Raw genomic sequence first — 24,042 nt, forward strand, 5'->3', positions numbered from 1 at the left:
CACACATGCTCATGCACGTACACTTCTACTGCACACACACCCTTCCCCTTCAGTCCCAGCCCCTTAGCAACCCCGTTGTCATGGTGACACTCCTCCTCCCGCCCGCTCTCTGACAGACCATAATACTCCAGCCACCAATATCCCATAATAAACACAACTCCTAAAAAGAGAGAAGAAAAAATACCAGTCACATGGTCTCCAGGGAAACTCCAGGCCACTGGTGACAGACCATCATATTCACAGACTGTCCACCTGGCATGTGTACCACTGCACCCAGAAGACCTATGGAAGCCCACACATAGGCTAGGCTACCACTGTGCCTATGCACTTACAGACTGCACTCACAGTATAGGACTGCTTTATAACACTTGTATGGGAATAACTATAGGCCCACTGTACTGAAGTACATGGTACACATGGCTTAGTCTTAAATACACACATCAACATAACACAACAGGTTTGCCACACACATGTGATTGTTCAGGACACACAGGGAAACCAGCAACATTTGCTGCTTGTGTCAATGATGGACTGCTGTGTCACATGTTAGGCACCTGTCTCTGGACTCAACAGAACAATTTATGAGATGGCACAGTACAGTTGGGGTCTATTGTCCCCATAGCCCTCACAGCCTACCTTATGCATGCAGTGCTGTGGACAGGTAGAGGAAACTAGAATGTGAAACAGGGTCAACATTGCATTGACCCCCACAGATAATTCAACCATATAGAAGAGCATCTAAAGCAGTGGTTCCCAACCAGGGGTACTAGGACCCCTGGGGGTACTTGGCCTATCCACAGGGGGTACTTAAGACTGAAGATTCATCAGACCATAGGCCTACTGGTAAAATGCACAAGAGGGGGTTACTTCAGGGGTACTCCGGGCAGAGCAAAATTCAGTTGGTGGTACAGTAGCTGAAACAGGTTAGGAACCACTGATCTAAAGTATACACAGATGCATTCAGTCTTGAATTGGGCAACAGATGGTCAATAGATTGCGTTGACCAGGGATGTTAATGTTTTGATGCCGTATGCAAACACTACCTGACAGCATCGGTATGTTCACGCAGACAGAAACATTTAAAACACCTTGTGACAACTGCTGATATAAAAAGGGCTTTATCAAATACATTTGATCGATTGATTAATTGACTTATACCCTAATCTGTTATGACTGAATCAGGGATAAGAATCAAGTCAGTATGATCTGCTAATTAGAGCATAACGAGGTAGTGGGTTCGATCCCGGCCATATGTAAAAATGTATGCACACAAAGTGGGTAATGTGCATTCATCTATCATTGTAAATACACATTGGTCACACACTGTCATGCATCACTCTGAATGGCTGGATTCTGTCCTTATTGGGTGGCATTTTCTAGATGACAGACAATAGAATGGTATCATGTTGTAGTGTGTGTGTGAATTTCTTACCTCCCTCTCTCACCATCACCATTAGGTCTCTGCAAGGTATTTCTTCCTGGCCCAGGGTTCCTGAAACCAAACACTGTTCATTTTGTAACTTTGTTACTGTATCGCTGATATTGATTTATCAATAGTACATTATGGGCATATCAACCAGGCTTTTGCACCAGTGTAAAGTTTACATCCTGCTTTTTTTAGAGCAGACAAAGAAAATAGAAGTGTAAATAGCAACAATTGTATCTTCTTGTTCTACCTTTTTTTATTCCCCTGATAATAACAGGTCAAAATGCTTAATAAATCAGTTCCTAAAAGCTACTGACACACACACACACAGGGACAGGTAAGCATTCAGACAGTCAGACAAGCAAACAGACAGACAGGCAGACACAGACAGACAGATCCTTATAAACGTAGAACAAACACCTGTCCAGCAGATATGTCTTCTTGTGCTTTGTACTAAATAGCCTGGGAGCCTACTCCCTCTACAGGTCAAGTGCACTGACTGTGCCCTGGATGCAAGAGGCCCTACACCAGAATAATCTCTGCCTTGGTGGTGTTTAATTAGCTTATGTTTCTACTGGGGTAATGGTCAATTGAAATTCAGATTGTTTTTATTGTTGAGCTGTAAAGTGTATGTCTTCCAGGTATGACTGTTATTGAATTCAAATGGAGTTGACACACCAACCCTGGAGGGAACTCAATGTCTCTCTACAGCTGTCTGCCAGTGTGTTCAGCCCAGGTGTAGTCAGCCATTACTCTCTCTGCCTTTCTGACTGCACACCTCATAACATTTCCCCTCGCCATGACCCCAAGCCCCCAATGTCAGACCATTGTCTGTTGTCTGCGATTGGATGCTCTGTTACCCCCCAACCCCATACAACCCACTTCCATTTCATAACACCTGAATCCCATAGTATTCATAGCACCCTACACACACACGCACGCGCACACACACATTCCACTCATATCCCCCCCATACCCGCACAACCCACACACTCTCCCCTAGCTTCCCCCTCTCAGGCCCCTGCCTGACAACCTCTCTATCCCATAATACTCACAATCCCCCTCCCTTCCTCTCACAGCCACCCCCCACCCACCGCCTAACAACGCATCTATCCCATAATATTCAGAGCCTCACACACTGCCCCCACACATCTGCTGCTCACCCCCCCACCCCTCTAACACATCCATCCCATAATATTCACAGCTCCCTCCACCACCGCCCATACACACAAACACACTATGAGTGCAAGCACATTTTCATACGGCAGTGCATTCAGCAGTACTAATTTACTATCCAGCGCCTGTCCTTACAATGGAAATGGGTAGCTTGAGAAGAAATCTCTCTCTCCGGTGGGTGTGCCTTCACAGTATATGGTAACGTCTAAGTCAGATATGACTGCTTTGTTCATACTCAGGCTGAGAACGCAGCTAGCATTTCCCCCTGGGAGAGAGAGAGAGACCACCAGAGAGAGAAAGAGAGAGAGAGAGAGAGAGAGACATGGAGAGAGAGTTACCACCAGAGAGGGTTGAAAATAGGAGGGATCAAATTTCCATCCCATAATAACCTAAGAGAAGGCTTTGCGATAGAGTTCATGGTTACCAAGGGCGATCACAGGAGAATGAGGTCAGCTGGCCATCCAGTAATAATCAGCACACTATGAGATAGCAGTACAGTAGAGATATCTGGATGGAGTCACAGTGCAGCCCTACCTGTTATACTAGCTACATCATCATACTGCTATAGGGTTTAATTTATATAGCACTTTTTCAATGCTCAAAGCACTGGAACTCAAGCCACTATTCACCACCAATATGTATTCGTGCCCCCTCAGTTGTATTTATTTGTAGGATAAATGTATCCAAGATATCGTTTTTTATACACAGAATTAATTCAAAGATATTGAATTTGGCCACCACTGCCGCTTTGAGGTTCACCGTCCATGACACCTCTGACTGCACCACCCACCTGGATGTTAGGAAAACTCTAAGAAATTACACAAACTACTATATAGGCACAGGTGTTGGGGTAGCTAGTTCACACCTGCAACGTGACTATAGACAATCAGAGCGTAAGTGAGGCCATCTACAGATGATAAAAAGGACTCCAACAGGGGGAAAGACAGATAAAAAAAGAGGGTATGTTATTTACGAGAGAGGGGTGAAGGGACGGAGGGATGAGCACAACGGAGGCGCCGGACGTGACAGTGGCGAGCCCATCGCCATGGCGTTGCTGGGGGATACAGCGGAAGACGTCACTGAGAGAAACGGACGGACACAAAGGAGGAATACGACATGGAGGAGAGTTAAAAAAGGAGGGAGGAGGGAAACAGAGAGAGGGACTGTTCAAATGGAGAGAGAGAGAGAGAGGTTTGGGGAGGTGGGAGGGGGGGGCAGTGGAGCCAACCCAGAATTAGGTTATTTATTTGCTTGTTTAGAGAGGGCCTCGTGTCACTGGGTTCAGGTAGACTATGGTACGCCATGCCATAAGATAGTGATATCATTATAGATTGTAGAGCAGGGGTCGGCTGGGCAACAAGGGTCTCATACACCTCTTTCAACTAATCAACCAAACACTGTTCAGCACGATTAGATAGGCCTATAAGAGATGGGCATACAGTAGGTCACCAATCCCAGCCCTGGACAGCCAAAGTGTGCAGGTTTTTGTTCCTACCTAGCGCTAAAACACCTAAATCAACTATTGGAGATCTAACACAAGTAGTAAATTAGTTCAGTCAGGCTTTCCAGCGCTGGGCTAGAACAAAATCCTGCACCTTATGGCTCTCCAGGACAAGGATTGGTTACTTTGGGACCTTAACATCTCCTTTCCTTGTGATCGTATCCTAACTAGTGGACACAACAGAAGTTCGAGGAAATGTATATGCATAGTAACCTAGTAACTACTCAATAAATACCTACTGTCATCCTACACGTTTCTGAGAAATCTGGTTCTGAGAAACCTGACGTATCTGTAGTAATGTTACATCACTGGGAGCTGGATCAACTCAGAGAACTAGAGACAAAGGACAGAAAACGTTTAGAGCTTTGGGATCATGAGAAGACAATTACTGTGCCACCGCGTCTGAGTTTACCTTTACCCCATACACACCCCAACAGCAGGGGTATCCCTAAGCACACACAAGCATACACACACATATACACACACACACACAGTCTTGTACAGCTAACCTTGTGGGGAAACACAATTCAGTCCCATTCAAAATCCTAACTTCCCTAGCCCCTAACCCTAACCCGTACTCTTACCCTAACCCTAATTCCTAACCCTAACTCTAAAACTAACCCTAGCTCCTAACCCTAAACCTAATTCTAACCCTAACACTAATTCTAACCTTAACCCTAAACCCCCTAGAAATAGCATTTGACCCTGTGGGGACAAAAAAAAATTCCCCAGTTGGTTACATTTTTGTTCGTTTACTATTCTTGTGGGGACTTCTGGTCCCCACAAGAATAGTTAAACACATCCACACACACACACACACATACACACAGTGGTCTACAGGAACCATAAGGGAGCACCAACCCCCCTCCCTGAACTCTAATATCAGTCTTTCCCTCTACTGTACATCCCTGAATGTTCCTTTCTGCCCCCTTTTCCCCTTAACCTCAGTTTAACACCCCAGCAGTTTCTCTCTCCATCCCCCCCTCCATCCCTCCCTCCCCTCCACTTTCGTGATTTATTTGCCTCAGTTCCAATATTTGTCGCCAGTGTGTTTTCTTCCCCTTGTCTAAATGTCACCCCTTCTTCTAAGACAATATATATAGAGAGAGAAGGAGAGAAGGAGAGGGCGAATGCGGGGGAGATAGAGGAGGGGAGGTGGGAACTCGTAAAAAGAGCAACAAAGTTTGGGAAGATTAAACATTAGGTAAGACACTTTCTCACATACCTATATACACAAAAAAGCTTAGTGACGAGGGTTGTGTACGGTCACGTCTATTTCATCTTCTGCTGGGTATTTCATACACGCCACTGTAACCGCTGCACGTTTCAGTCAAACACACAATGTGGCCTGAGAGAGAACCTGTAGCTAGGGCCACTGAATGAACAGGGACATATTCTGACAGACGCTCTTAAAGTTCTTGGAAACTGGTGAGTACGAACACACAACACACACACACACACACACACACACACACACAAACACTAAATGGGTCTCTAAATGAACCATTCAGCAGAATTCTGTTTAGCTCTCCCTATCTCCAGTGCGGGTCACACATTATGTCTTGTCCTTAACATGCACAATGGAGCCCATGCCATTCCTCCTGTTAATGGACTGTAGTGTAACCATTACACTGTGTCCCCTCCCTCTGACTGCCCCCCTACATCTCTTCTCTCTCTCCCTCCCTCACTCTCTCTCTCTCCCTCCTTTATAACCCATCACTCCCATCTCACCATTCTCACTCTTTCTTTCGGTCTTTTACGGGACTGGACACACATTCGTTTTCTTAACGAGGGGAAGCAACCAAGGGACAAACAGCAGAGAGGAAAAATGCTTTTTTACATATTCACCTACCGTAATTTTAGGGGATCTTTTGGATGTTAATTTTTGATGTTTCCACAACTGTCTCGCTCTCAAAAACATTTCTAGAGAGAGAGAGATAGAGAGATAGAGAGAAGGGAAACAGACAAATAAAAAGTGTCATCATTTTGATCACTGTCTGCAAAATCATTCTAAAAAGTAATTTTATTTGGTCAAAGAAACATCGGATACTATTTGGATATTTTAAAAAAATCTAATCTTGTTTCTTTTTACGTGTACCTGGATAACTTTACATGACAATAGCTTCCTATAGGCATGTTTCTGCTATCACAGAGGTGGAAATTGTTCAACTATAAGATTGATACCGTTCACTGAGAAATTGGATTTAATTTTAAATCTGGTCAGACACAATTCCAAAGAGAAAAACTACTGGACAGTGCTGGACATGAACTGGTAAGAAACCAAGTTTATTACTAAGCTGTACTCATCCAGAGAACTTGTTATGTATATACATAGTATTTTTCATAGAAAATGAAATAGCACCCTCATCTACAGTCTTGATCACAGACCTGATGGTTGTGAATAAGTTGTAAGAGGGAGAGATGAGCTTCTCCAACAGAAGGACACATTACTTAACTAACCAGGTGGACCTTCTCCTATCTGCAGATATGAGGGGATCATCCCCAAGCTCGGAACCAGAAACATAGACCCCATAATAGAACAAACTGACAGACTGACGGACAACACGGCATAACCGTGGAAACGGGCAGACTGCCGCCCAAGGACACTCACTGACGCACGAAGACGGACAGACAGTCTGATGCCAACTGTCTCCGCTGTCAATCTCACGGCACAACTCCTCCTGCTGTTGCTATGGGCAACCCACCCGACCATGGCAACCAACTGGCTGTAAGTCTGGCGTTCCAGGAGGGAGAGAAAGAGAGAGTTTGTTTGTCATACTATCACTTTTAAAAGATGGTGACGTGCCTCTAAATCTCTCTGTCTCTCCCTTGCTGACCTTTTCTCCCTTTCTCTCGCCCTCCTTCCCTCTCTCCCTCCCTTCACTGTGTCTCCTCTATCCCTTTTGTATGCTGGTCTTTCTCCTTTCCTCTCTTTCTCCGTCCTTCTCTTCCTCTCCCTCTATCCTTACCCTCTATCTCACCCCTTCTCTCCCTTTACCCTCTCAATCCCCATCTCCCCCACTTTCCCCTTCCTCTATCTCACCCTCTGCCCCTCCCCTCACTCCCCTGCATCTTCCCCTCTCCCTCTCTTTCTCTCTCTCAGCTCCCTGGCGAGAATGCCGCGCTCGCGGCCCGTGTCGGGTGCTGCCCCCTGTGGGCGGCTGAGGGGACTGTCCGTGGGGCAGGTGGGGGTGTGCAGGGCGCGGGGGGAGGTCATGGAGTCCGTGCGCAAGGCAGCCGAGATGGTCATAGAGGAGGTATGAGCCTGGGGCAGAAGTGTCATCGGTTGTGTCACAAAAGTAGTGAAATACATGGGGAAGAGTTTTTTTTCAGCTCATTCATTGTCTTTCTCAAGATCATCTTCAATCAGCATCTTCAGCGCTGTTGTTATAGTCATCTTCACCAAAATCATCTTCATCAACCGATATCCATATCAATCAGTGTGGAGGAGCGTCATCATTAACCTCCTCAATCATCTTCTTCTGCCTCTTTAACCAGCATCATTAACATCCCCTCATCTGTACTCAGTCAGTAAAGTACTAGACAATTGCACCAGTTTTACCAAAGTTCACTCCCCTCAGCACCTACGTAAAATGTGTGTCTTTATCTGTCCACCCGTATTAATGTCCGTCTGTCTGTCCGTCTATCTGCCTGCCTATAACCCTCGGTTCCATTGGCTTGGCTGTTGGTCTGATCAGTGCCAGCACCAGTTTCGTAATCGCCGTTGGAACTGCTCCACCACCCCGCGTGGAGTCAACGTGTTCGGTAGAGTTATGAGCCAAGGTGAGGACAGCAGGGCCACTCTAGTTACCACTGGAGATCTGTGGTTGTACCACAGTCATTAACAGGCTGGTAACAGAAAAGCCGTTGATTCCACATGGCTGAAATCAGAAGGACTAGGGACATGTGATGACATGGTAAATGACTCAATGGCTGTCTTGATCTCTTCTAAAAACCAGGCACGCGTGAGGCGGCCTTTGTGCATGCCCTGTCCTCAGCGGCGGTGGCGGTTGCAGTGACGCGAGGCTGCAGCCGAGGAGAGCTAGAGCGGTGTGGCTGCGACAGGAAGGTCAGAGGGGTCAGTCCCGAGGGTGAGTCTGGGGTGTGTCTATATGTCTGTCTCTCTTGCTGTCTGTCAGGTAAATTTTGAAAAACATAGTTGAAAAATGTGCAGATGCTATCAATGTCTTTCTGTCTATCCTGCAGGTTTCCAGTGGTCTGGGTGCAGTGATAACCTATCCTATGGAGTGGCCTTCTCCCAGACCTTTGTAGATGAGACGGAGCGTGCCAAGGGGATGTCAGCAGGGCGACCACTCATGAATGTCCATAACAACGAGGCTGGACGGAAGGTTGGTGGTGGTGGGGCACTCTGATGACATCATCAATTATTCTAACATGCCAATCTTCACTTCTATCATCTTTCTTCCTCGTTTCATTTGACCTCCTGATCGTTCTTTTACATTCCTTCATCCCCAGGCCATCCTCCATAACATGCAGGTAGAGTGTAAGTGTCATGGCGTCTCGGGATCCTGTGAGCTGAGGACCTGCTGGAAAGTCATGCCTCCATTTCGGCGCGTCGGCGCTGTGCTGAAGGAACGCTTTGATGGAGCCACAGAGGTACAGCCATATATTTGGAAATTAGTGATTTATGCTGCTTCCAGTCTTTTCACAATCTCTAACAATCAACAAATACCCCCACTCACCCAGGTGCGTCTGTCCCGTATCGGCTCCAGGACAGCCCTGCTGCCCCGGGACCCCCAGGTCAAACCCCCCGCCGCCAGGGACCTGGTGTACCTCGCTGCCTCGCCAGACTTCTGTCGTCTCGACCCCGACAATGGGATCCCCGGGACCGCCGGCCGACGCTGTAACGGTGAGATTCAGTCACATCACCAGCACTGGGATAAAGAATTTAAGTTTTATTAGGTGATCAGGCTGTTTTGGATGTTCACATCCTTATTTCCTTTCCTCTACCTGTCTCCATCCTCCCCTCCCAGGCACCTCCCGGCTGGCCCCAGATGGCTGCGAGCTGGTGTGTTGTGGGCCAGGGTACCGGGCGGGCCGGGCTGAGGTGGTGCAGCGCTGCTCCTGTAAGTTCTCATGGTGCTGCTCGGTCCGCTGCCAGCAGTGCAAGAACACAGTGATGATCCACACCTGCCGAGTGTGAACCCAGTCTATGCAGAACCCAGAGCAGACACGCAAGAACCTTACACCTGTCCAGACACTCCAGGACACAGCCCAGACACTCTAGAACACTACAACAACTAGACACTCTAGAACACTACAAAGACACAACACTGTCCAGACATTCTAGACTACTAAACAGACACTCTAGAACACAACACTGTCCTTTCCAGACATTCTAGAATATTACCCAGACACTCTAGAACACAACACTACTCAGACATTCTGGAACACTACAACGACCAGACCAGTGGAGGCTGCTGAGGGGAGGACGGCTCATAATAATGGCTGGAACGGAGTAAATGGAGGCCATGTGTTTGATGTATTTGATACCATTCCACTGATTCCGCTCCAGCCATTACCACGAGCCCGTCCTCCCCAATTAAGGTGCCACCAACCTCCTGTGGACCAGACACTCTAGAACCAGGGTTCCCAACCTAGGGGGCGGCAACATTGGACCTTCCTTGACTTCAGGGCTAAAACATTTTTTGATTATTTATACCTATATAAAACAACGCATAAATATGTGATGCTTTAGGCTAGAAAGAAGCGGTAAAATGCCAGAGGAAGGCGCAACTCTGGGAATATCTTTGGTTTGTCTCGATGACATTCAGAATCTGAGCTACGACCTAAGTCAAGGACTCAAAGAAATTGGACTTTGCTTGGGAAGTAATCTTATACAATGTGTGACTCTGTCGCTATCAATTGATCTATTCACTTTCTGTAAAAGATCATATGTATAATTAAATTGAGTTTCATATAAATTACAATAAAACATATTTGGTAGCGAAATAACATTTTGGGAAATCGGGTTTAGACTTTATTTTCCTTATCCATTATTATTATCAGCCTATAAGTTGTCATGAGTCATAGAATTGCAGGAAAATTCTAGGTCCTTGAAATTAAACAAAGTTTCATTTTTCAAATTTGAAAAGTGGGGCCCTGGGGGAAAAGGTTGGGAACCCCTGCTGTAGAACACTGTCCAGACATTGTAGAACGGCACTGATGACATATTCTACAAAACTGACCTGACATATACTTTAACACTCTGGTCAGAACTGTGTGGATAGTATAAACCAGTGCATTGCGAGAGTGAGGACCTATGCATGACAGAAACCTCTGCCAGGGAAAGCAGAAAGGGTGAAATGACCTCTCCCATGACCTCTAATGCCAGAAAATAGAGATATACTAACACGCATGGAGACAGGAAAGGATACTCACTGCATAGAGCAATATTAACTCTCCCATGGAACACATTACACTCATGATGATGTACTCTTTCAACCTAAAGGAACGTCAGCATCCTAAAGTGTAGGAAATACACAGTATACTTGTATATAGGTGATTGTCTAGTTCACAATGACACACAACTTACAGCACACACACAATTAACTTAAACTGACAAAGCTTTTAAAGCCAACATTAACCACAACTAACAGGGAAATTATGACAGCCCTTTTCTTAAATGCATTTGATTTCAGTGTAGTATGTAGTTGCAGTCTTTATACATTTACTGTATTTATGAGTCTTTTATTTATTTGTACATCAATCATCCTGTGGCCCCTCCTCCTACCCCTCAGATTCCACCAGTGAGAATACCTGTCCTCTCCCCCCAGTCCGTGTCTGCATCCATGTTGCTTTAGTCCAACGCTCTGTTGTGAAACAATTGTGATGCATGTTGCTAATGTTCTGCACAGTTGACTTGGTCAAATAAACTTGTTTTGACTACAGTTTCTTCTATGATGTGTGCTGTATACCGTCACATGAAACATATATAGAAAAATAAGAATTACACACCAACTCAAGGACCATTTTATTACAAACATTCTGTGATTATAAACATCCAGAAGTTGACTAGGAAAAGGTTATAATCTCACCATTATTGTTATTATCAAGATTAAGATCAGCTATTCAAAATACTACAGCTTAATTTGTTATACTATCAACCAATCACAATCAAGTTGGTAGTCAAACAAAAAATAAATCAAATGATTATTTTGTATTTTTTTAATTAAAAATAATAATAACCGCTAAGAATATCATAAAATTAATACATCATACATGAAACAAAAAGAGAGAAAAATAATATAAATTCAGTTCTTGGTGTCGCCTGCAGAAGGCAGTAAAATCTGAGGCGAAAATGCACTTGGTGTGTCCCAAAAGGAAAAGTGACCGTTCTAGCATGCTAGCCTGGTCGGGAGTGGAAATAAATCTTGTGTTCTCTCCCTCCCTCCTCAAAGTAGCAACAAAAGAAAACAATGTAAATTAACTGTTTCCCCAAGGTATATATTTCATTTAATCTAGGCACAAAGGCAACGTGACGGGCAGGTAGGAGAGCCCGCCCCACCAAAGTAATGTTAGGGGAAACACTGCAGATGTCTAAAGTGTATATGGAGAAGGAGACTAGATGAAAGTTCTGTTGATTCCTTCCCCTCTTGTATTCTTTACTTGAAAGACCAAAATCGCTTTCGCTCTCCTCTCCTTTTTTCAATACATATTAAGGCGGCACAGTGCATGAATGTATCGGATTCTTGATGCCATTTCATCTCCTTCCTTTTCACTCTTTTGTCCTTTTTCAAGCTGTTGATCTGCTTCTCTTATTTGTAACCAACTCGCCCATTCTTAACCCTGCCCCTCTACCGCTCTCTCGCTCTCCCCTCCTCCCTTTATAGCAGGACACAGCGTTTCTTGGGTTTAGTCTCAGGAGGTTCCAAAGCTGCCAGGATGGCCTCGTCAAACACGTTCTTCAGCCCCCTCTGAGAGAGAGAGAAGAGAGAGTTTGCATTGACTTTTCATGGTTTATAAAGGTATTCTAACCTATTTTGTGAAGCATAGCAATGTTTCAGCCGCCAGGGTTCCTCAACAGCCCTTTTTCCCCCCTAACCATGTAACATCATCATAATCCTTGGCCCCTTACCTGCGTGAGGGCGGAGCACTCCACATATTTGACGGCCCTAAGGTCCCGGGCCAGCTTGTCTCCGCTCTCAGGGGACAGGGGGCGCTGTTTGTTCTTGGCCAGCTTCTCCACAGTGTTGCTGTCGTCCCTCAGGTCCACTTGGGTGCCCACCAACAGGAAGGGTGTACGAGGACAGTGATGGGAGATCTCTGGAACCCACTACAGGGGTCGAAGGATACACAGAGGTCAGACTGTGTGTTAGGAACTCATTCGGAGTCTGAACTTACTGTTGAGAGTTAGAATAGTAGAATACAATGTGCAATTTTGAAATGTGGTTGTGCATCAGCAGTTTATCTTGTTAGTCACTGACAGTCACTGAATTAGCCATGTCAACTAAGAATTTTTAGATTGGTAAGTTAGTCTAGCCAGCCATCTAAACTTGTAGTAATCATGGTCGAATTACTGACCGGGGGGCCCCCATTAACTTTGCTAGTCACGCTGACTCAGATATCATATAAAAAACTGCAAACATTTCTCTCCACCCTACGGCAAAGTGTGTAGAATTGAAGAAATCTTCTCTCCGCCCCATGGCAAAATGTATAGAATTGCAGCAAAATTACTTTAAAACTGAAACATTTTCTCTATGCTCCATGGCAAAATGTGTAGAATTGCAGGAAATTAACTCTAAAACTTCACTGTTTTGCTCGCAAGAAAACTTAGGGCCCCTGAAAGGCTAAGGCCGGTTCTGACTGCATGTGTGGGAATGGATGTGGGTACACAGACCCGTGTGCCACTGCGGCCCCATCAAAGTTGCCCATCCCTGATGTAAGCAATATGAGGATGTCTTCACATAGCCTTCCAATGGGCTTTGAGGGATCTTCTGCAATAACAGAAGGTGAAGTGGCTAAGGAAAGGGTTCAGACCTATCATCTACAAGTTTCTCTATGGGTAATAATACAAGGGAAAAAGTTGAGGTGTGGCGACTCAGAGACCAACACTGACCTTCTCTCTGACGTTCTCAAAGGATGAGGGCGAGACACAGGAGAAACAGATGAGGAAGACGTCCGTCTGCGGGTAGCTGAGAGGTCGCAGCCTATCGTAATCCTCCTGACCTGAGACGACCAATCAGAGGGAGAGAATGCTGTGACACAATGAAACGAATGTGACATTGAATGATTCAACTGGTTGAGTTGCATTTACAAGACATATGTTCTCAAGAAAGAACAAAGGCAGACTAGGACTGAGTTGTAGCATAGCAACCACTTAACAAAAGGATGTACAGACATAAAAGCATAAATTGACACAGACAGACAGAGACAGATTACCTGCTGTGTCGAAAAGCCCAAGTGTGTAGGGTTCCCCTCCGATCATCACAGTCACTGCATAATTATCAAACACCTGCACACATGAGACACAAAAGAATGAGTAAAAAAGGTAAAGGGATGTTACCCATCTAAAATAAGATAAACGTTTTAAAAAAGGCTCATATCAAACATTACCCCAACTGGCAGGCTGGTTATGGTGTTACAGCCCATTCTCCCTTCCTACTCAGCTCTCTGGACATCACCCCATTGACCTCCACAGTGTTTAGGATGTGACTCATCTGCCCCTACTTACACCCTCCCCTGCCCACCTCTTACCGTAGGCACGTATTCTGAGGGGAACTTGTTGGTTGTGTAGGAGATCAGTAGACAGGTCTTTCCTACAGCTCCGTCCCCCACCACTACACACTTTATAGTCTGCATCTACACACAGAGAGAGACAGACAGACACAGACAGAGGACACACATACACCAGTCATAACATAGTAGAGTTACTATCTCACGAAGGACACATTTGAGACCTTGCTTGTGACTCCACAAATTAACAGTAACTGGGAAACCAAAAACAACAGAACCAGACAGAGTGGAGATGACAACAGCACCGCGATTAGCAATAACACAGTCTGCCTGGCCTGTAGTCTATTGATGTACAGACAGGTAATGTTCATTGTGTGTTTGGCTAATGTTCAAAACAAGGATCATCAAACCACAAACGATGCTTGACCGCATTTGAAACATGCTGATTGTCACAAATCGATCCTTTATGGGGAAAGGGGGGGGGGACTTCTAATAGTCAAAAGTATGACTGTAAGTCGCTTTGGATAAAAGCGTCTGCTAAATGGCATATTATTATAATAAAAGGAAGGAAGCCTGGACTTCCCCAAAAATATGTCTCCGTGACAAACTTGGTGCTATGTAATACAAAGTTACTTCCAGTTACAGCTACACTTGAATGTTGCGGACAACGTTAACTTCCGCATACTTGCATAGCAAAGACATGACAGGGAAAGGGAAGCGACATGATTTACAGTCATGACTACTTGTTGCGTTTTGCCTGATTTAAGATTCTAATGTCAAATCGTTACTTCTGCTGAATAAGTAGAAAGGGTAGTCTATGCCTAGCTGCTTTTAGCAACGCTAGTATTTCCACACTAGTGTTGCTCGGAATTACCATGAGAAAAAAAACGCGATAGTCCGCCGGAAGTCAGAGGTTAAATAAATGTATAGTTAGATTTACTCTGCCGATTGTCCTTAGGGTTAGTCCTTATGCAAGGGGAAATTGAGAAAAAAACCCAGGTCATATTACATACATTAAACAGACTTTCCAAACGTGGACCTCTGGGGTAGACCCACTTCCTCTCCGCTTTCTTCATGTCAAAATAAAAGTCATGCACGTGTGCCATACATGCACAAAAAAAAGCAAGAACCTCTGAGGGATTTTTATTTTTGACATGATGCAGAGAGGAACTGACCTCGCTGAGGAACTGCATGGGTCTACAACAGACCCACGTTTGGAAATTCTGTTTAATTATACGTTCCACTAGATGTGTTTTTTTTTTTTTACACAAATTCCCCCCTGCATAAGGACCAAGCCTACAGACAATCAACAGAGTAAATTGAAATTAAATGTTATTTAACTTCTGGCGGACTAGTCGGGATTTTTGCAAGCAAATTCCCAGCAACGCTAGTGTGTAAATTGTTGCGTTTCTAAAAGCAGCTAGTCTATACCTAAACACGTGAAAGGAAATGACATTTCTTATGAATAAACAATTGGCTCTACAGTTTTGCCTTAAGAGCGACTTATTTTTCTTTGGCAGACGCTCTTATCCAGCAAGCATGTTCTTAGTGGAGGGAAATCAGGCGTTGAACGCCACATAACTGAGACCTGCCGTTATTCTCTCTCCAGTGGAATTGGTGTTTTGATCAATCAGGGTGATCAGTGTACTCTGAGCACAACTAACTAACTTTGGCAGCCAGCAAATGTAGTGGACGGGCCCAATTCTGACCTTATTTTCTCTCCAGTAATTGGTGATTTGACCAATCAAACGACCAATTAGTGGAGAGAAAAAAACGTGTCTAAATCCACCAATATTTCCCAGGAAAATGCAGGGACAGCAAGCCGGCCATGACATAGCTACACAAGATAATGTGTTTTACCCAAAGATTTTGGCGATCTATTTCTGGGGGTTACAGGTTAGGTAGTGTTTGGTGTAACACAGAGAATTTTCGACCAACCTTAATTTGGCAACACTAAGCTGGCGCCGTACACATTGCTTGATTACTTCATGGAGCAAAACATTGATTTATTTTAATAACAGCATTTTCTAAATTCAAACGCACCACCTGCAACTGGACACATACATTTTAGAATCTACATGTTTCGCCGAATTGACAACGAAGACTATCATTAAGGTTGGTCAAATTCTGTGCTTACAGTACCTAACCTGTAACTCCCAGTAATGGATACCAAAAATATTTGGTTTCACACATTATCTGGTGTAACAATCTGTAACTAGCCATTAGCGCCTCAGTCAGTCTAAAAATGAATGTGAAAGCTAAACCTTACTTTGTATAGAGTAGAGCAAATTGTGTCAGGCAAAATTGAGCAATACTTTCATACCAAACGCGTTAGCAAGTACCGGCTATTCGGGAGACACTAACGTTAAACATATAGCTAGCCAGATCATTTTGGGTAAAGTTAGCTGACTAGCTAAGTTACTCACGGCAAAGTTAGATTGTCATAAAACATTGCTGATAGTTGGTTATTTTGTACAGTCCAAAACATTCGAGACTAGCCGCATATCATGCAAGTTTTCAAAGTTACGACAATTTGGGTTGGCTGGCAAGCACCGCTCCTCACTCAGTTAGCCTGTGATTGCTAACTAGCTACTTTCCTAAAAAGTCGCTTATGTTAGTTAACGACAATTCAACATTTCTTACGTATAGTAGGCACTAATATATAACTATGGACGAATCTACACTGACTGTCTTCACATTTATTCAACTAAAACAAATTAATTTCCCTCGTTGTCAGAAAAGTACTCACCGTTTTTCTCCGGCAATTAGGCGTTGGTTACATCCGGGTTTGACTAGACCACTTATGCGCAACTGCGAGCGAGGATTTGTTTTCTTATGCTTTTTTTCCACGTCCTTTTTATGTCAGTACTGCCACCTACCGACACACTAGAGTAATAAATAAAATAAAACGTTATTGGTCGCGTACACATATTTAGCAGATGTTATTGCGGGTGTAGCGAAATGCTTGTGTTCATAGCTCCAACAGTGCATTAGTATCTGACAATTAACAACAAGACACACGATCTAAAAGTAAAATAATGGAATTATATAAATATTAGGACAAGCAATCTCGGAGTGGCATTGACTAGAATACAGTATATACATATGAAATGAGTAAAACAGTATGTAAACATTATTAAAGTGACCAGTGATTCCATGTCTATGTACATAGGGCAGCAGCCTCTAAATTGCAGGATTGAGTGACTGGGTGGTAGCCGGCATCTAGCCAGTAGTATGTATGACAGTGACTTGTAAACATAATATCAACAACAAATAAATCAACTTCATAAACGTGACTTAATCCAACGGGTAGAATGGACTGGAGTGAAAACTGAACAACACGAGGATAGTGGAAATGGAAATGCATCTACAATCCTAATTCAACCACTGACCAAATCCTCAGAAAGTACTATACCTGCACCACAGAGCATCTTGACTGGCTGCATCACTGCTTGGTATGGCAGATTTGATTTGATTTGATTTGAACAGCACAACCCTAGATCGCATGGCGCTACAGGGGATGGTGCGGACAGCCCAGTACATCACTGGGGCCGAGCTTCCTGCCATACAGGACCTCTATATCAGGTGGTGTGAAAGGAAGGCCCGGGCAATCGTTAGACTCAAGCCATAGACTTTTCTCTCTGCTTCCGCACGGCAATCGGTACCAGTGCATCACGTCTGACACCAACAGGCTCCTGACCAGCTTCTATCTCCAAGCCATAAGACTGCTAAATAGCTAACAGAATGGCTACACGGACTATCTGAGTTGACCCTTGTATTTTTTATTTATTTTTTGCACAGTCTCTATGCACAGTCACAGTATTCTACAAACTCACTGACACTCCAACACACATAACATGCACACACATTTATACTGACTTTACACAGTCTTGATGCCTAGTCACAGTGTATTTGGAAAGTATTCAGACCCCTTCACTTTTTCCACATTTTGTTACGTTACAACCTTATTCTAAATTTGATTAAATAAATAAAAATCCTACACACTACCTCATTGACAAAGCGAAAACCGGTTTAGAGACATTTTTGCAAATGTATAAAAAAATAAAAAAACATAAGCCTTATTTACATAAGTATTCAGACCCTTTGCTATGAGACTCAAAATTGAGCTCAGGTGCATCCTGTTTCCATTGATCATCTTTGATATGTTTCTACAACTTTTTTGGAGTCCACCTGTGGTAAATTCAGTTGATTGGACATGATTTGGAAAGGCACACACCTGTCTATATAAGGTCCCACAGTTGACAGTGCATGTCAGAGCAAAAACTAGCCATGAGGTCGAAGGAATTGTCTGTAGAGCTCTAAGACAGGATTGTGTCGAGGCACAGATGTGGGGAACGGTACCAAAACATTTCTGCAGCATTGAAGATCTCCAAGAACACAGTGGACTTCATCATTCTTAAATGGAAGAAGTTTGGAACCACCAAGACTCTTCCTAGAGCTGGCTGCCCGGCCAAACTGAGCAATCGGGGCGAAGGGCCTTGGGCAGGGAGGTGACCAAGAACCCGATGGTCACTCTGACAGAGCTCCAGAATTCCTATGTGGAGATGGGAGAACCTTCCAGAAGGACAACCATCTCTACATCACTCCACCAATCAGGCCTTTATGGTAGAGTGGCACATGACAGCCTGCTTGGAGTTTGCCAAAAGGCACGTAAAGGACTGTCAGACCATGAGAAACAAGATTCTCTGGTCTGATGAAACCAAGATTTAACTCTTTGGCCTGAATGCCAAGCGTCACGTCTGGAGGAAACCTGGCACCATCCCTACGGTGAAGCATGGGGGTGGCAGCATCATGCTGTGGGGATGTTTTTCAGCGGCAGAGACTGGGAGACTAGTCAGGATTGAGGGAAAAATGAACGGAGCAAAGTACAGAGATCCTTGATGAAAACCTGCTCCAGAGCGCTCCGGACCTCAGACTGGGGCGAAGGTTCACCTTCCAACAGGACAATGACCCAAAGCACACAGCCAAGACAACACAGGAGTGGCTTCAGGACAAGTCTCTGAATGTCCTTGAGTGACCCAGCCAGAGCCTGGACTTTAACCCGATCGAACATCTCTGGAGAGAACTGAAAATAGCTGTGCAGCAACGCTCCCCATCCAACCTGACAGATTTTAAGAGGATCTGCAGAGAAGAATGGGAGAAAGTCCCAGAGATCTGGTTGAATCAGGCTCTGTGTAACGGTACAGGGAGACCCATGGCGGCGCACAATTGGCCCAAAGGGCCCAGGGTAAGGGAATGGCGGTAGGGGTGTAGCTCAGTGTAGAGCATGGCTTGGCAACGCCAGTGTGGTTTACTCTAACGGGCCAGTATAAAAATAATGTATGCACCACTAACTGTAAGTGCTTCTGGATAAGAGCGTTACAAATGATAAAATGTAAAATGTAAATACAGGTGTGCCAAGCTTGTAGTGTCATACCCAAGAAGACTCAAGGCTGTAATCACTGCCAAAGGTGGTTAAACAAAGTACTGAGTAAAGGGTCTGAATACTGATATCAGTTTATTAGGAATTTTTAATTCTTTAAAACCTTTATGCTTGAGTATTACCAGAGGTTGTAAGGCTCTAGTTTTAACTAATAAATGATCCAAAGTCCACAACCCACAAGTCTTATCTGTATTTTTATTCATGGAGAGAGCTCTCCCACCAATGAGACACAAACAGACGGTGGGAGCAATTTTTGACTCCTCCCACCTTTAGGTGACATTTTCTAAACAGTTTCCGCCTTCCCCCTTGAATGGTTAAATTACTCTGTTAGTGGGTTGACACTACATGATAATTCTAACATTTATACTGTGTTTGGGGGTGAAACCTTTAGTATTATTCTTAAAATCCAAATTAATCTTAACAATCCAACCCTTTGACTAAATATTCCCACATCGTATTAAAGCATGATTAATCTCAGAGATCACATCAGAACTAATAAACATTTCATCCAATTGCGGTTTTCAGGGTCAAAGCCATCCACCAAGCCTGGAGGAACGTTTTTCACATTTCCCTGGTCAGAGTCCGGAGTCAGTCCATTCCCTAATCATTGTTTAGATACTGCATTTCACTAACGTGACTCACTCAATCCTGGGACAGGGGAACAAGACAACAAACTACATAATACAAGAATACAATAAACAGACGCTCCAAGTGTGGCTGCTAGGATTTCCATTTACCAAATATTTCATCAAACCATCTATCCACAATGTAATTAACTTCTGAGTTAAGTTCATCCTTCACTTAGTGCAGTTAATTGTGAGCTTGAGACTGTCCTATCCAGGGTGGTACATAGGGATAAATATGCACAATGGCTTATCTTTCTATAGACACCGGCCCTTTCTGCCTGATCTAGAACCAACCCTACTATGCTATGAGCGGATGGCGGATAATGCTCAGAGATACCCTTTACTGCATCTCTAGTCTGGTAATAAATCGTTGTTGGCTGTAATGGATACATTTACAAAAACCTGTTTTTGTTTATTGTCACCCACCAGAAAAAAAAAAAATGTTGTGGTAAAACTCTCTCTACATTTGGATTCATGGGCTTTGTATTCGTCTGGAACACCCCTGGGGATGCCTATACCATCTATCCAAATTGGGCTATTTTCTTCCTATTATATTTTTTTCCAATTATTCTTCCTTAAGTCACTGGTTTTTTTGATGGATTCACCCTACAGGCTGGACCAACAATATTGGTGTATTACTACCCACCTATCCCTCTTGGTAATGTCTGTCGAATGCCTCCCTTTGTTAGTGCATGCCTACACAAATCAGTCAGAGGGATGGTTAGGCTCCTAAATTTTTTTCCTTTCCTATCTAAATCAGTACATTCTCATCTCCTTACAGCCATCAAAATCACCCAAGTTACGGGGTGCCATTTCTATGTCTGTAATACTGGTATCTGCCAGGAGTTAAAGTGAATCTAGGTGCAATTTGGCTCTTTGATTGGACCCCAGGTTAAGATAGGGGAAACATTACTTGGTCATATGGGGCGGTCAACATTGTGGTGCCCAATGAGCATGCATAACAATTGGTCTCCCCTAAGGCCCTAATGGTGTATTTAATCCATTTTAACCAGAGATTCTCATCAGGGAACCCTCCACTTCCCCATTGTTCCATTCGTGGAGGAGAAAATCTTTCATAGTGGATGGGTTAGTCAAATTGACTGCGTATCCCTGGACTGATTTTACTCGGTCTATTGCCATTAATGGATTAATGACAGTACCTGCTCCCTCTATATCTTTTGACTCCATTAAATGTGATCTTAGACATGTATCCTGTCTCGTATATCAGCCCGCGCAAGCCCAGTAAGTTATTTTCATGTCCTCTTTAGTGACTTTTACTATCGCTACTACCATTCTCGTGATGTCGCTATACCTTTCTTATCCTCCATCTGGACGCCCAGACCCCCTTCATCTCCGTCCCCCAGTATGCTCTAAATACCTGAGCCCAGGAACAATCTGCCGAGGGAGCTGAACATAAATAACGGGATCTTATAATCCCATGTTGCTTGCTTATCCGCTCTGATAAGATCCCTAATCCTAATTTTGAATCTTACTCCCCACCCCTCCTGACTCCTATTTCATAGGATCACTCGCCCCTATTGACGGTCCAGTATGTCGCGGGTCGCTTCCCTTTTATTTCAATAATGGTAAGGCCTAAGCGTAGATTGATGGGAGGGGGTGGTGGATCTTGCATACCACGACTATTAGCGAGACTACTGATGCAGCTCCAGGGTCACCCATATTCCAAACCAACCTCTCCCTGTCTTGAGTCCTTCCTGTCCAGTACCACCCCATACTCACACCCTATGGAACACACTACAGTGATGATAGGTCTGGGTAGGAGATCTTCGTTGACAGAGGTGACCCCGGACCCTGTGGCCCCAGTCTCGACAACTCTCGCGTGTGCTAAGCTGTGTGTGCTTGTATGTGGTCTTACCTTCTTGCAGTGGGTAACATGGACCCAGGTTCCTCTCTCTCTGCTATTCTAATGGCCAAGGTGGTTACCAACATAACCTGATAGGGCCCTTCCCAACAGGCCTGCTTCCAGTTTTCCTTCCTAGTGACTGGATGCTCACCAGTCACCTGGTTAGATAGTGATCACCTTCTCCTTTAGTTCACCTGTGGGGCACAAAACCTCTGACATTGGGGTGTGGTTAACAAACTATCTTCACACATGTTCAGATTTAATGTAATAATTTCTGATGCATTGTCTTTTTTAGACTATCTAAAAAAAACCTGTTTGTTTTTTTTAAAAGTATTTTGTCACTCTCCTTCGTATATTATTTAATCTCTGTTCAATTAGTCTCTTCCCCCCTCTTGACACATAGTTCTGCTTATGTGTCAAATTTTTTCCACCTTCCTGAAACATTCTTAGGCAATTTATCAACCAATTCCATGCCTTTCATTTTGAGATTGTCTTTTTTTGCTTCTTTATTGCTCCCTCCACTTCCTTTGTCTTTATGGCGGCTAAATTCGACTTTCATTGAGTTCAGAATCAATTAGTAATCCAATCAAACAATCTCTTATCTTGTAAAAACACTTATGTTTAATTCAACCTCTGTTCTACCTGGCTCTCCCGAATGGCTTGCCGAAGACGAGTTGTTGGACACCCAGACAAGTCCATATTTAGGTCACCTAAGTGTTCTGCCTAGCAACAAAAGAATAAAAACCTCTATGTTCGTGATTAACTCAGTTATCTCTAATAGTTCAAAAAAACCCTCATCTTTAAATCACGACCAATGTCATATCCCTCCATCTACCATTTTAAAATACCCTGATATATGTATGAAAAAGCTAAGACTGTTTTGGGAAGAGAGCAACAACACATGACACAATTTGTTCCTCCTCAGAGATTCCAAATGATTTTATCATGGGCTGCCATTGCCTTCCATAGATAAGATCACTTTAATTTTACCTGTATGCAGGTACATAATGGAGTACCCAAGCTTTACAGCAGTCTATCCTTACCAAAAAGCTCATCATTCTTCATCTAATTTTTTTTTCTTTCCTAGTCCATCTACCTGATCCTATTGCTAAATCAATGATCTAGGCAATAGTTGTTCTGCCTTCTTAGATTGTACATTCCTTCCGATTACTGCAGCTTATTTCATTAATTTAGTTTCAAATATCACCCAATAAACCGTTCCATCCCACAGCATAGTAAACCCCACCTATGAACTGTTGAAAAAATTCCCTAAATTCAAATAACAACCCTTTATAAACATCATGCTGGGTGTGTTTTTTATTTATTTGAAAACCCAATTGAAAAATAACAATCAAAGAGAGTTAGGCTCAACTTAATTTGTTGTCCCTCTTATGACCTAAATACTGCCCTAACTTCACTACATCCTTGCTCCTGAGCAATATTCCAATGGTGAGGTAAGCTAATCTCTTTCTCCTGGTTATACATTTTGTTAACCTTCAATTACCATCCGTAATCTAAAGATGGTAGTACACACAAAACATGATACAGATATCCCCAGTCCTAACCCACTGAATAATGATTGTATCACAATTCCTTATAACTAATCCATAAAGTCCCTTAAAATTCCTCGAGTATACAATGATTATTTAATTGATTACCCTAAATCTGCTACATGTGATCTCATTTCAAATGATCCATTATCAATTATTTGATCCACCCCCTAAGAAAATCTCTCCCTTCATTTTGGGAGTTCTACCTCTACCAGCTATTTCCCCTAGTGGCCATTAAATACTCAGCTCCCGTATGTTATTTTTCTTACTCTATCCTGTCTACATATTCCGCTCATGATGGATTGCATATCTCTTGACCTCGGCTAACGAAGTAGTTCCCCATCCCACTAAAGTCCCTCCTTAAATATTCCAGCTTATTTCTGGTCTCATTCCACTAAGGGAATGCTATTTTAGCTAAGATGATATTTAGTATCATTTCCCTGTATCCTGGGGAGGCTCGGTATTTCACTCTGACTGATGGTCTCACTGTTTTCCTGTTTACATTCATGTACTTTGGAGAAGTCAGCATGTCGATGGTAAGGTGCCCTTAAATTATTACACAACTCCAGTTATTTTTCCCAACATTTTATCCAGCCTTGTTGGATTGCTCCATTGGCATCCCCTGAAACCCACTACCCCCCAACAGCTGCCCAATCTTTCCCAACTAGGGTTCTGACTGTCTCAATTTCCCCTGTGTGTTTGCTTAAAGCTTGCTGCTAAACTCTCCAAATCCCTCCTGAACCCCTCTGTTCTGTGTTAG

General features: G+C 43.7%; 2 protein-coding genes across 2 annotated transcripts; one reads left to right on the plus strand and one right to left on the minus strand.

Annotated features, from left to right (window-relative positions):
* The first annotated feature begins 5,833 nt into the window (after window positions 1–5,833).
* On the plus strand, window positions 5,834–9,603 carry LOC121586202 (protein Wnt-4-like). Its single transcript, XM_041902719.2, has 9 exons — window positions 5,834–6,375; window positions 6,589–6,831; window positions 7,207–7,360; window positions 7,802–7,886; window positions 8,063–8,194; window positions 8,310–8,452; window positions 8,580–8,720; window positions 8,811–8,973; window positions 9,098–9,603. The coding sequence occupies exons 2-9, from the start codon at window positions 6,743–6,745 to the stop codon at window positions 9,265–9,267; spliced, it is 1,077 nt and encodes a 358-aa protein (XP_041758653.1). The 5' UTR covers window positions 5,834–6,375; window positions 6,589–6,742; the 3' UTR covers window positions 9,268–9,603.
* A 1,482-nt stretch (window positions 9,604–11,085) lies between these two features.
* On the minus strand, window positions 11,086–16,638 carry LOC121586201 (cell division control protein 42 homolog). The gene is made up of 6 exons (XM_045209233.1): window positions 16,549–16,638; window positions 13,821–13,925; window positions 13,506–13,578; window positions 13,183–13,292; window positions 12,202–12,399; window positions 11,086–12,040 (listed from the first exon to the last, which is right to left on the minus strand). The coding sequence occupies exons 2-6, from the start codon at window positions 13,923–13,925 to the stop codon at window positions 11,951–11,953; spliced, it is 576 nt and encodes a 191-aa protein (XP_045065168.1). The 5' UTR covers window positions 16,549–16,638; the 3' UTR covers window positions 11,086–11,950.
* Between the last annotated feature and the right edge of the window lie 7,404 nt (window positions 16,639–24,042).

The sequence above is a fragment of the Coregonus clupeaformis genome, chromosome 29 (assembly GCF_020615455.1).
Source record: "Coregonus clupeaformis isolate EN_2021a chromosome 29, ASM2061545v1, whole genome shotgun sequence".
NCBI lineage: Eukaryota > Metazoa > Chordata > Actinopteri > Salmoniformes > Salmonidae > Coregonus > Coregonus clupeaformis.